Here is a 14,335-nt window from a genome sequence, read left to right as displayed (position 1 = left end):
AGCCAATGGTTTATGAAAACTAAAAAATCCGTTTGGTCAGGAAGTGAAAGTGGTAGAGATTGATAAAGCAGATTTTTAATTGTTCAGTAGGTAATTTCACATTTAGTGTTTGTGAAAAATTATAATTTTTAAAAATATAATAACCTCTAAGTATATTTTATCTTTATGATAGTTTGTAATAAATCTGAGTATACTCTACATTTATAGCTGTGTGTGTGTGTGTATATATATATATATGTATATATATATATATATACTGTGATATTGGTGGGAAAGCTTAAGACTTTATTTGATGTGAGTTATCATTCATCATTACCTTAATTTTAAAGAACTGTTTATGTTTTCACTAAAAATGCTTACTGGCATATATTTTTATTTGCTTCAATAGATTCAGAGGCGATGGCGAGGCTATAAGATTCGGAAGTACTGCTTCAACTATTTTTATTTGAAGGAGTACCTGAGAGCTGTTTCAGAGACCAATGATGCAATTAGGTGAGTATTTCGCTTGTAACACTTTCAAAAAGGTTACTTAATAGATGTTGATCAATTCCATATTTAGGAATATTTTCAAGGACTCAGTATTACTATAGGTAGAAATTGATAAGATAGACATATGATTCTATTCACCTTAAAAATTATTCTTGTTTTATTTTTAAGTATATTGTACTCTTGACTATAAATTAATTATGTGTTCAGTAGGCCTATCTGATTTTATGCAAAATAGTTTCAGTAGAATTATCTCATTTTGAGATGGATTTATCATGAAATGATTCCATAGATATAGATTTAAGTATGATAAGCCTCAGATGTATTTTGAGAAATACAATCAGTATTAAGAACTTTCTCTTAAAGGAGGGATCCCTGGGTGGCGCAGCGGTTTAGCGCCTGTCTTTGGCCCAGGGCGTGATCCTGGAGACCCGGGATCGAATCCCACGTCAGGCTCCCGGTGCATGGAGCCTGCTTCTCCCTCTGCCTGTGTCTCTGCCTCTCTCTCTCTCTCTCTCTCTGTATCTATCATAAATAAAAATAAATAAAACTTTAAAAAAAAAAAAAAAAGAACTTTCTCTTAAAGGAGAAAATATCATGGAACATAATTAAAATGGACTGCTTACTATCAACTTTTGCTTCTTTGAACACATAGAACACACCTGGATTTAGATCATAGGATGATGTCTTTTGTAGATTTAGGCAAAGTTATTGTAACACTAATTCAGTCAACTTTACCAAAGAGCTATGTATTAAGTTTTTTTTTTTTTTTAATGAGCTCTGAGAACTCTAAGGATTTTTTTTAATATTATATTTATTTATTCATGAGAGACACAAAGAGAGAGGCAGAGACATAGAGGGAGAAGCAGGTTCCTCTTGGGAAGCCCAATGCAGGATTTAATCCCTGGACCGGGATCACACCCTGAGCCAAAGGTAGATGCTCAAACGCTGAACCACCCAGGCATCCCTTAATACGTGCAGGCGTATTAAGTTTTCATATCAATTCAAATATAGTTTTTTTCCCTCCTGTAGTATGCCCCACTCTAATAAATATAAGTGACCATAGCCTTATAATATGTTTAGATAAAAAGGAAATAGTAACTAATAACAGTTACGATTTATGTAGTTTTAATTTTTCACATATTTTATTCTAAAGTTCTTTAAACTAGAGAGAACAATTGCACAATGAATTGTTAAAATGAGATTTTGCCTGAGACCCTAAAGTTATATATATTATAAGAAATATCTGAAAACTGATTTTTCTTTTAAATTTCTCACATATGCTGTGTGCATAAGAGGATCTGGTCTTTGAAGATTAATTTCAGGTATTTGTTGATGTTGATTTCTATGGAAACAGCAATAAAGATCTAGGAGGGTTGCAATAGGATTTGGTCCACTGGAGAAGTTGGATAAGTCCCCAGGGGACTGCTATTTAATTTCTTCCTTAAGAAATCCTAGGTCCTAGAGATGGGCTGGCTGTCTACAAATGGCAGATGTGACCCTGTCTGGAAGAAAGAGCTAGCAGCATATGCAAGGGAGGGAGTTTGCACAGGGCTAGGACTAATGTAGATAACTGAGGCACAAAAGTTGAAGATGTGCTTACTGGCAGGGAATTGTAGGGGCCAACCCTGCCCTTCTATGACTCCAGGAAGTCATCCTTAACTGGTACGCTGGGGTGGACTCTCTTGCTTCAGCCTAGTCCCATCACCCAATAGGAGAAGGTTCTCGAGACAAATATGTGAAAGGCTGGCTTTGAAAAGGCCTGTATCTTCTTCTGGACAGGTATTTCTATTCACCCTTGTTTTTCTTCTGGTTTTACTGTGTGTATCTCTAGTTACTAGGCAATCCAGAGTAGTAATGCTGACAATTTGCTTTCGCCTGATATTCTTTATCAGATCACAGACTAACTCTTTTTTTCTACCTTTCTTAGAGGTTTTTTTAAAATAAAATATTTATTTATTTATTTATTTATTTATTTATTTATTTATTTATTTATTTATTTATTTATTTTGTTGAGAGAGAGAGTATGAGGTGGAGGGGCAGAAGAAGAGAGAGAAAAAAACTCAAGCTGACTCTGCACTGATGGAGCCCGATGCTGGTTTCCATCTCATGACCCAGAGATCAGACCTGTGCTGAAACCAAGAGTTGGTTCAACCACAGCGGAATGGACTGTGCACCCAGGCCCCCCTTCTTAGACTTTTTAAGCCAAATTGGAACCTGAATGCAGCAAATTGTTTTCCATTATCTCCTAAAGTAATTATATATGACGTTTTTCCTTTTTGACCTATTGACATGTTATAGAATGTATTTTTATTAATAGATATATTAAATAGATATACAGGCACTGTGTACCATACTGATGTAATTTACATGACAAGGTGGGGTTCTCAAAGCTCCCCCTTTGCAACCAGGTCTTCATTTTAGCCCAGGATGCCCTTGTGGGTGCACTCAGATGCCTCTTTTACCACCATCTTGATATCTTTGTATTTGTACTCACCAGGCAGCAGGTTAAATCATGACTGACACTTGTAGGTGGGGATGCAGAAGGCCATGCCAGTGAGTTTCCCATTTAGTTCAGGAATTCTCTTACCCACAGGCTTGGTGAAGCTTATAGGGGCAGCTCCTTGGCTATCACACCACAGTTTTCCAGAGGGGCCATCCATGGTCTTCTGAGTGGCAGTGATGGTATAGCTATGGTCCTGAGTTTCACAATGCTGTGGTTGACCTTGGCCTGCAATTGGTGGTGCAGGAGGCATTGCTGACAATCATGAGGGAGTTGTCATATTTCTCATGGTTCATACCAATCACAAACATGGAGGCATCAGCAGAAAAGATGAGCCTTTTTTGCTCTACCCTTTAAGCCCTAGCCTTCTCCATAGTGGTGAAGACATCAGTGGACCCCACAATGTATTCAGCACCAACATCACCCCATTTGATGTTGGCAGGATCTCTCTCCTGGAAGATAGAGAGGGGCTTTTTTCCATTTCTAAGAAGTTTCCCATTCTCAGCCTTGACTGTGCCATTGAATTTGCCATGGAACTGGTAGACCGTGTAATTGATGTCAATGAAGAGATCATTGATAGCAACAATATACACTGTGCCACAGTTAAAAGCAGCCTTGGTGACCAGGCACCCAATATGACCAAATCTGTTTACTCTGACCTTCACCATTGTGTCTCGAGGACATAGCTGGCACTGCACAAGAAGATTGAGCTGTCTGTTGAACCTGGAGGAGTAGAAGATATAGACTAATATTAAAATCATCATTCTGTGTTAGGAATATCTCTAACTGAGCCATTATTATTCTTTTAATTTATTAGTAAATTATATCAGTATTTTATATAGGATATTTACATCCACTTTTATATACATGATTAGTTATAGTTTTCTTTCTTGTGTTGTAATTTACAGGTTGTTATCAATTTTTTGCTGTATTTATTAGATGAACTGAATAGATTATATGGCATGATAATCAGAAAGGAAAAATACTGCTCTGTTTTCTGTCTACTCAATACTTCTGGTCACCAAATGTGTGGGTTTCCAAGCCAAGAAATCTCAGACATCAACTAGGTGTCCTGCAATTTAACTCAATTCTAAAACTACTTATCTGGTGATAGCATCATTTCCTACAGGTTAAGGGCTCAGTCCCACAAGACTGTCTTCCTTCCCACCCCTGTCCAAACTGAAGATATCAATCCCAAGTGACATGTCACCATTTTACCCACAACTTCTGTTCAACTTGGCTACAAATCAGAGATTCCTACCAGTAAACCAGGAGGTCGTTTACTGGAACTGCTCAAGAATTCAGAAAGACAGTTTATTTACTAGATTACTGGCTTATTACAAAATGATACAACTCAGAAACAGCCAGGTGGAAGAGATGCATAGTGCAAAAGATGGTGCAGGCAGTCCATCCTCAAGCTTAGCAATCCAGAAAAATTTCTGAATTCTCTAAGTTAAGAGACTTTTATGGAGCCTTCCTTAGGTGGGTATGATTGATTAAATATTTGACCACATTAGTGATTAACTCAATTTCCAGCCCCTCTCCATTCTGGCGGATGTTGGAGGTAGAGGGGTGGAGCTAAAATTTCCAACCTTCTAATCACATGATTGGGTCTCCTGGTAGCCATCCCCCATGCTCATTAGCATGCACAGTCATCTTATTAGCATGCAAAAAGACTCCTCTTTGAAGAAATTTCTAGGAGTTTGAAATCAGGCATTGTAAAAAGATTGTTGAGGAAGGGCAAAAGGAATACTCTGGGGTGTTAGGAAGTCCCCTCGGCTCTGAGTATAGCCCTACAGATAACGTAATATATCTCTATGTATGTGAACTGGTTTAGCTTTTGTTGTTTGTCTTGATAGTAGTTGGCAGTTCTAGGACTGCTTATTGCTTTACACTCTCCTATTTCTTAGAGATCTATGCAAAGCTAGCATTCCTGTACATTTCTTCATTTAGTCCTATGTCCCCTGCCATTCTGTGGCGTAGTTCAGGAAATCTGCCACAGTCGAGTTTTGCTCTACAATATTATTCTGAGCAAGGAGGACATTGCTATTTTTTCTCCCCCAAGAATGCCACCTAATTTTGCACCTGGCAGTCTCTCTCTAAAATCTGCATCTTCAGGTATCTTGTCTCTGTGACATCTCTAATCCTGCTTGAACTTTCACTACTCTTGCTATCCCTTCTTCATATATATTACTCTTAAGGGTTTCTAATTTTACTGATGATAGAGTTTCCTTTTATTTTCTTATGACCTTTCTTATTTTATGGCAGTTTAAGAGAGGAAGGGGTGGGGATATATTTACTCCACCACCTCAAAATTGGAAAAATAAAATTAACTTCCTAATATAAGTCACCATTTGTTTTCTTTCTGTTACATAAAGTTTTACAAATGTAATGAAAATATGCTACAGGGTACCATAGAAGAAGCACAGAAGAGGAATATCTTAGGCAAAAGTGATTGGTATTGATCAGAGTAGGAGTGGGAGCCTGGGAGTTAGGGACATTTCTCTGAGGCTGTGAAACTGAGCCCCAAAGATTGTGCAGAAATTAGAACGTTAACACAGGAAATCTCACTGAGGTTGATGCATGGAAGATGATAGAAGGTTCCGTTAGAGATAGATCCAGACAGTTTAGCAGGAACCATATCAAAACAGGGCATTTTAGAGCGTATTAAAGAGTTTAGATGCTATTCTAAGAACATTGGAGTAGACTTCCTTTTTTTTTAAGATTTTACTTATTTATTCATGAGAGACACAGAGAGAGAGAGAGAGAGAAAGGCAGAGACACAGGCAGAGGGAGAAGCAGGCTCCATGCAGGGAGCCCGATGCAGGATTCGACTCCAGGACTCCAGGATCACTCCCTGAGCTGAAGGCAGGCACTAAACCACTGAGCCACCCAGGGATCCCCAGATTTTCCTTTTAAGAGGAGTGGCATGATTACCTTTGTGTTATGGCATGCATGTTTGATTGTATATTTCATATTTAAATAGTCTGGTGAGTATTAAAAGCATCATTGGGGTCATTAATTTTACTGAGATAGTGTTTTCCTTCTCATAGAAGAATATTTGTATAGTTTATTTCTTCACATTTCTTTATTCTATTTTTCATTGAAGATCATTGGAATCAGGATTCTAGTTATCTTTTCTCACATAACAAATTACACTTGAAGCAGCTTAAAACAATACACACATAGTAGCTCATCACTTTGTAAGCCAGGAATCTGGGAGAGATTCCATGCCTAGACTAAGGTCTCTCATGAGGTTGCAGTCAGCCTGTCAGCCAGAGCTGTAGTCTCATATGAAAGCTCAACTGGGGGGAAGATCCTCATTCATGCCAGCCTCCATTATTCTGGCTGTTGCTCTTAAGTCCCTTGGTTTCTTGCCAAGTAGGCTTTCCTGTAGGGCAGCTCTCTGGTGGAAATTAGCAAGAGAACAAGAGGGACAGAAAAAAACATGAGGATGGAAACCACATTCTTTTGATAAACTAATGTCAGAAGTGACATTTCATCACTTTTTGCTGTATTCTGTTCTTTTGAAGCAAGAGACTGAATCCATCCCACACTTCGAGAGGGGATTATGCAAAGGATGAATACCATAGTGGGAGTTATTGGAAGCCGTCTTACAGGATACTTTCCATACTCTATGACTTGCGTATAGAATTTGTTCAATAAACATGTTGATTTTCAGCATTTTGCCTTGGAAAAATGTTACTGTACATTGTACTGTACATTGACTTATGGCAGAATTTTTAGGTGATGTCTTTTCAAGATTATATTTCAGACTTTAATATTGTATCAAAGTAGTTTTGATGTATCCTGATTATTTATACCAGCAAGGATTAAAATGTGTAGTTTCTGGATTTCAAAGAGAAAATAAAAGGTCCAGTGCATTCTTTCATCTTTGAACGGGGTAAAATAATTTACAGAACAAAAAGTAGTAAGATATATTCTACATCAGAATATATTTGATTTGAATTATGTAGGATACCAGACAACATTAGGCTTAACTTTAATTTATATGCTCTTTTATTAATAGAAATAGTTTATTTATTACATAGTTAATAGTGAAAAATATGTATAAGTATACAAGAATATATTTTTGTAACCAAATGTGGACCTATCACAAAGATAAATGGAATTGATTAATTTGAGGCTGTTTGCACTTGGTAGACATGTTGCTTTATAATATGTAGCCTGATATGCAAAAACTGCCCCAGGTTATGAATAAGAAAATTACATAATGAAATTAAAAATTAGCTAGAGAGTTACAGATTGCTAGCATTAATAAAACATTATTAGCTTGAAGTGCAGAAAATGGCCTTTTTTGACAGAAATTTAAGCTAGAAGTAATATATTCCCTCAAATTTAATGCTTCAGTATAGTTTTTGATTGTTAATACCTTATAACATTAGTGCTGTTTTTTTTTTGCTGTTTTGAATATAAGTTTGTCATTCATCAAAGTGAATCCAAGTTTTTCAGCATGTTGGTTTTGTATAACATGATTTGACTAGAAAGATTTTTATGGATAATATTCTTTACCTATCTTTTCGTGTATCACTAGAGTTTTTTTAAAGGATATATTTGTTTTGTTTTTCTTGTAACAGCTTTATTGAGATATAATTCATATACCATATGGTTCATCCATTTAAAGTGCACTACTCTATTGTGGTTAGTATATTCACAAAGTTGTGTAACCATCACCACAATCAATTTAAAACATTTGTATTATCTTAAAAAGAAATCCTATGTCCTTTAGCAATGACCCACCCTCATTCTTCCCAACCCTGATCAGCCATTGGCAACCACTTATCTATTTTTTATCTCTATAGACTTACCTATTGTGCACATTTCATATAAGATGAATCCTACAAATGTGGTGTTTTGCAACTGACGTTAAGCCTGGTGTTTTCAAGGTTCATTGATTGTGTAGTATATAACAGTACTTCATTCCTTTTTCTTTCTAATTAATATTTCATTCTATGGAAAACCACATATTATTTATCCATTTATCATTTGATATACATTTGAGGGGTTTCTACTTTTGGACTATTATGAATAATGATGTTATGAACATTTATATACAAGTTTTTGCATGGACCTAGGTTTCTATTTCTCTTGAATACCTCATGAAAGCTTGAAGCTAACAAGTTTAAGTCATAAATAGCTAGAAACATTGACTTTGGAATCAGATTGATGTGGACTAGTCATGCTTATGTCACTTTCTAGTTGTGTAAACTTGAACAAGTTACTTAATCTTATAGAAATTAGGTTTTTTTCCTCTGCACATTGGAGCAGCAGTATTTATTTTGCAGAATGCTTGTGAGGCACGCAGTACATCAAGCACTGGGCATATAATTGACTCTCAACCAGTAACAGCTATTATTATCAAGGACAAGAAAAAAAGAGCTAATATTTATAAACATACCTCCCTATGATGTTATAAAAATAACATTCATTTTATGTGAGGCTGTATTTAATTCAAAGTAAACAAACATAAAATTTCATGAATTAGCTTGTGTATTTTAAAAGAATTTATAGAAACATTAATTGCTGAGTACAGTCTAAATCATCAGTATTTTTATGACATTAAACCATGGCTAAAAATTTTCGTTCAGAGCACTGGAAGGAAAAGCAAAGAATGGAGCCCAGTAAAAAGTTGGAAAAATATAATAATGAATACATAAATATCTTTTTTAAAAAAATTGGAATTATTTTACGTCTTTATTTATTTTAATATGCCATATATGATAAATTATATATATCTGTATGATATATATATAGATATATATATCTATATATATATGATAAATTTATATATATAAATTATATATATGATAAATATATATATATTGCAGTGGGAGGAGCAGTGGGAGAGGGAGAGAAGGAATCCTAAGCAGACTTCAGGCCCAGCATGAACCCAATGTGGGGCTCAATCTCATGACCCTGAGATCGACCTGGTGTTGGGGTCCACACTCAGCAAAGTCTGCTTGTTCTTCTCCCCCTGTTCTTCCCCTGGTCTCTCTCTCTTTCATAAATAAAGAAAACATTTTAAAAAATGAAAAGGAACATATGTTGACATAATATGTACATATTATTATATATTACACCTATTACTAAATGTTTATAATAGATGAAAGAATTGCTTTGTCATATCCTTACTATGTTCCTAGTGGTGACCATTTTTTTTTCTTTTAGCTATTTTTTTTTACACCAAATGTTTCTAAACTATATGCTTATCTGATACTGTCTGATTTTACATCTTCAGATCTTTTAATTACTTTCACATAATATGGTAGATGAGGGTTTAACTTAACAGTTTTCCCATCTCCACTTCCATCTATTTTCAGAGAAATTAGTATCAGTGTTTACATTATCATGATTATAGAAGCAGAGTTCCTTACAAAGGCAATTACTAAAGGATGGATATATTTACCTTATTCCATTTTTAAAATAAATGTCTATTTTCCTTATTTTTTCCTTCCTGCCCTATATGCAAATTATATCTGCCATTGATTGTTTTCCAGGTATTCTATATTACCAGGAAATCTAGTAAGCTCCCTTTTCCTCCTATCATCCTGCTCCAAACAGACTACATTTGCTTTAGACATGATGCAGATCTCTTAACTTGCCTCCTCTTAGGGCGAACTCACTGTTTTGTAGATCTGTGTTGTCTTTTTATGATTTATTTTCTCATTTTTCTGGAGCAACTGCTATAATAATGGGCATGGAAGGAAATTTTGGGAGTCTTTACTTCTTTAAATATGTCTTATTCTATCCTTAAACTTGATTGGTAGCTTTGACTGGATAAAACATCCTAGGTTGCAGATCATTTGTCCTCAGAGTTTTGAAGATATCTATTTCTCTTTCCTTTGAAAATGATCTATTTTTTTCAGCATATGTTAGTTCAAGTCCACCAGGAAGCAAATACTAAGATGGAATTAGATGTACAAGAAGTTTAAATGGGAGGGGGGGGGTAAAAGCGGAAAAAATGGGGAAAACCTTTAGTCCACAATGTAAGCCTGACACCTATGAAAAGAAAAAGAGAAAGAAGGAAGACTGAGAAAAGATTGGGACTGCATTTTTAAGAAAGGCTGATGGCTGATCTCAAGCCAGTTATCCTTTGGAGGGGTCTGCTGTCTTGCCAGTAATAAGTACCTCCAATCCCCATTCTCAATCACTGGCTCAGGGAGGTGTGACATTGATCTGATCATGTTGGTGGATTCAGTGGTACAGTTTTATGGACATTACAGATTGCTTTGAATTTTTCCCCTGGAACTTTTGAAATTTCTCAGAATTACTACTTTTATGAGTATTTTGTTCTGAAGAATCAATGGATCCTTTAGTTCTAATATATTTTCTTATATTATTTATGAGATAATTTCTTCACTCCTGTTTTCTTCTAATTCTTTTTTCTTGTGGTTATTAGTTGGATATTGGACCTACAGAAGTAATGTGCTAAGTGTCTCAAACCTTTCTGCCCCCGCTCCCTTCACCTTGGGACTTTGTCCTTTCATTCTATATTTTTAAAAGACTTCCTTCCGACCCTACTAAAATTTTGACTTTAACAATAATTTTTAACTTGCATTAAATATTTAAACTATTTGGATCATTTCTTCTCTCATATCATCCCATTCTTATTTTATTAATAAAGTATCTCATATTTCTCTAGAAGTACTAGAACAGTTAGGATCTTTATAGGAAACAGAATTCATTTCAGGATTTATTTTTCAAATAAAGGGAGTTAAAGGATGATTCAGAGGTATGTGCAGGGTTAAGGGTGCAACAAGGGATGTTTTGGCATTCAGAGACAGGCAACAGTGAGATGTTGCTACTGCCAGGGTCAAAGAGTTACAGTGAAGAAATTGCACTAATGGTTATAGTAAGAGCCAAGGAGAAATTTACAACCTCTACCCCGGCCATTGACCTATACTTGTAGAGAAATGCAGCTATTGTCAGAGGTGTGTGGCACTAAAAGGGAGAGGGAAATGAGGTAAAAAAAATACCTCAAATTTCTTCCTCCTGAACTTCAGTCTTCTGTTAGATTAAGTCTAGCTGAAAACTCACCAAAATGTTACAATTTGTAGGGTTTAGTCTTTTTGGTCACAATGCAGGGCACAGAAGTGCATAAAATGAAATGGGGTGTGGCAAATGAAAAATAATCAGCATAGGTAATAGCAGAAATTTAGAGTTTAAGTTTTATTCATTCAGTTCTGAGATTCCTCAAAGATGTTTTTTGTTTTTCTTCAGATTAACCTTTTTCATTTTCCATTTTTAAAATATTGTATTTATTTATTTATTTATTTATTTATTTATTTATTTATTTATTTATTTATTTATTTATTTATGAAAGACACACCCGGAGAGAGAGAGAGGCAGACACAAGCAGAGGAAGAAGCAGGCCCCATGCAGGGAGCCTGATGTGGGACGAGAGCCCCGGACTCCAGGATCACACCCTGAGCCGAAGGCAGATGCTCAACCACTGAGCCATCCAGGTGTCCCTCATTTCCCTTTTATACTAGAACCTATCCTCACACAACTAGTGTGTGTGTTCATTTATACATGAGTGTGAAAAATCGAAGCACCAATTTCTTCTTTTTTTAAAGATTTTATTTATTTATTCATGAGAGAGAGAGAGAGACACAGGCAGAGACAGGCAGCGGGAGAAGCAGGCTCCATGCAGGGAACCTAATGTGGGACTCGATCCTGGGACTCCAGAATCACGTCCCGGGCCAAAGGCAGGCACTAAAACACTGAGCCACCCAGGGATCCCCTGAAGCACCAATTTCAATGTGTACATACATAAACAGATTTTGTTGACTAGTAGGTTTCGTGATTAATCGGGGAGCTGACTTCTTTTGCTAGAGGATGCCCGAGTGCCAGTATGTAAAGGTCTTTCTTTTAGGCTATTTAGTTTCTCCAAAGAAACTTCTGTTGCTCTACTGAAGGAGTAGATGCTTTTGCTGCCACTGGGTAAAGGGTAAGAGAACATTTCTTGTGCCTCACACCCACAAGTTACTATAATCTAAGTCCTGTTTCTTCAGAGAGCACAACCTTGATCCCTCACCTAAGAGATTGAAACCTGAATGCTGGCATTCCCTGCAGGTGTGTGCTGAAGAAACAAAAGGGTGTGGCTCTTGTAGATGTATAGCTTTTGGTTAAAGTGCTACATCATATAGTAGAACTGAGCTGGGATTCTATATCTTAAATGACATCAAGAATAGTGCCTTTTCTAGTATCTTACTTTTTGTGTATGCAGAACTAATGAAATAATAGAAAGACCTTAGGAAGTGAAAGTTCCTCAGTTGGATTACATTTGATGCATAAATTCTAGATGTCACTATTTGTGGTGAACATTGACAAAAAAAAAAAAATCCGCATCCAGCAGAAATGCTGGATGTGAAGAAATCATGAAGAGTTGGTCAAGATTGGAAGACAGAGCCTAAAGCAAGGCATGCCATCTGTCTTCAAATTTCAATGAACCACCATGTACTACATTTATAAAAAGGGAAAAAATTAGGGAAAGTGGTAAGTTTTAGTTCAATATGAAAACATATTTCCAGTAATAGGCTGACTTGTGAGATATAAAATGTCTGAAAGAAGGATTCATCTACAATGCCTGGACTTGTGTAGAAAGGATTTCTGAATTTGATGGCAAACTAGATGATTTCCAATTTCCCTTTAAATCTGAGATCATGGGCAGCCCCGGTGGCTCAGCAGTTTAGTGCCGCCTTCAGCCCAGGGCGTGATCCTGGAGACTCGGAATCGAGTCCCATGTCAGGCTCCCTACATGGAGCCTGCTTCTCCCTCTGCCTGTGTCTCTGTCTCTGTCTCTGTCTCTCTCTCTCTTTCTCTCATGAATAAATAAATAAAATCTTTAAAAAAATACATCTGAGATCACTTGTTTAACATGATAATATGTTTAAAAGACACAAATCTATATATTTATTTACCTCAGAACTCAAAGCACTTTGAATTCCATAAAAGTGCTAGGAGAATTTAAATGAGACTAATCTATGGCATAAGGGATTCATGGTAAAGTATATGGTACAAATTACAAAGTTAAAAATTCTCTATGTCTATTATGAAATTTTAAAAATGTTTTTAATACTAAATATATTATTGAAATATATACTCCTGAAAGATAAAGGCTCCCTTACATTCCCATAGATAGAAAAACGTTGTCACAGGTGGCAATACCTCCTTAAATACAATATTAGTCTTTCATAATTTTGGAGAATGACTAATGGATTTATCATTAGTAGGACCATTAGTCTAATTTTAATATGAGTTTTTAGATTCATCAACATGCTTGCCAAAATACCAAATCAGAGAAGTAATGGCTATTAAAATGCTTGTTTTGACTTTTCATAATCTGAATAGTGCTGATAAAATAACACGTGTAGGAGAACAGCCTCCAGTTCTGTCAAGATCCCTGTGCAGCTCTGCCATATTGAACATGGGCTGTGTGCCTGGTTTTGTTGGTTATTCTGGAATCCATTGATCCATACCCACAATTTGGCATATTAAAAACTGACTTTCTCTTTTTTGCCTATTGCTCTTATTTATTTGTGAACAACTTCCAGTTGAACTATGAGAAATTCTTAGTTTCTAAAGTTCACAGTTCCTTTCTCTCTTGTATTTCCTGTTAAACTATCAGTGTTTGTTCCCAATGAAGATGGTCACCATCCAGAACTCACAGTTAGCAGCTTGCTGTTTCAAAATATTTATATCAATATTTGTGTTAAATGCTGTCTTTGTAGTCTGCTAATTTGCATTTGTTTTCAAGGATAAAGCAAAAAAAATGTTGAGTGATTTTTATGAATATTCATCTAGTTTCTAGGAAACTCAATTCAAAAGACTTGAACATAATCTCTCATTCTTATAATGGTTATCTGGGGCCCTCAGTATGACCACCATTATAGCCTTTAAGTAATCTTTCTCTGGTATAAAATCATACAGAGTCAACAAAGGCATTAGGCTAATGACAAACTGAAGAACATTGAGATCACTTAACATTGCGTATCAGGGAAACACAGTACTAAATACATTTTTAGTTCTCTGAGTTGAAGACTTAACACATTAAACTATCTAGGAAGCACATTTCCAATTGTGCTTTAATTAACAAAGAAATATAAACATGAAGGAAATTAGCATGTCTTCTCAGACTGGTAAGATATGCAGCCCTCAAAATCAAAGCAGAAACTACTAGAGTGGTGTTGGTTTCACCTTCCTTGTGCTGTCACTGATGGATTCTTCAGAACTCTAACTTCATTCTTAAAGTCAGGGCTAATAAGGGAAAATACTAATGTAAACAATAAGATCTGGAATATATCTAGTATATAAATATTGGGA

At 35.8% G+C, this 14,335-nt stretch overlaps 1 protein-coding gene across 3 annotated transcripts in view; it reads left to right on the top strand.

The window, feature by feature from the left end:
• Positions 1-14,335, top strand: part of SPATA17 (spermatogenesis associated 17) — a 206,349-nt gene that overhangs the window by 38,475 nt on the left and 153,539 nt on the right. For all 3 annotated transcript variants that reach the window (XM_041773453.1, XM_041773451.1, XM_041773452.1), the window contains exon 5: positions 389-492. In XM_041773453.1, coding sequence (XP_041629387.1) covers positions 389-492 — 104 coding nt within the window. The remainder of the gene's footprint in view (positions 1-388; positions 493-14,335) is intronic.

This window comes from Vulpes lagopus, chromosome 11, assembly GCF_018345385.1.
Source record: "Vulpes lagopus strain Blue_001 chromosome 11, ASM1834538v1, whole genome shotgun sequence".
Classification (NCBI taxonomy): domain Eukaryota; kingdom Metazoa; phylum Chordata; class Mammalia; order Carnivora; family Canidae; genus Vulpes; species Vulpes lagopus.
Note: the sequence above shows the minus strand (reverse complement) of the source record. Positions and strands in the feature narration are given on the sequence as shown.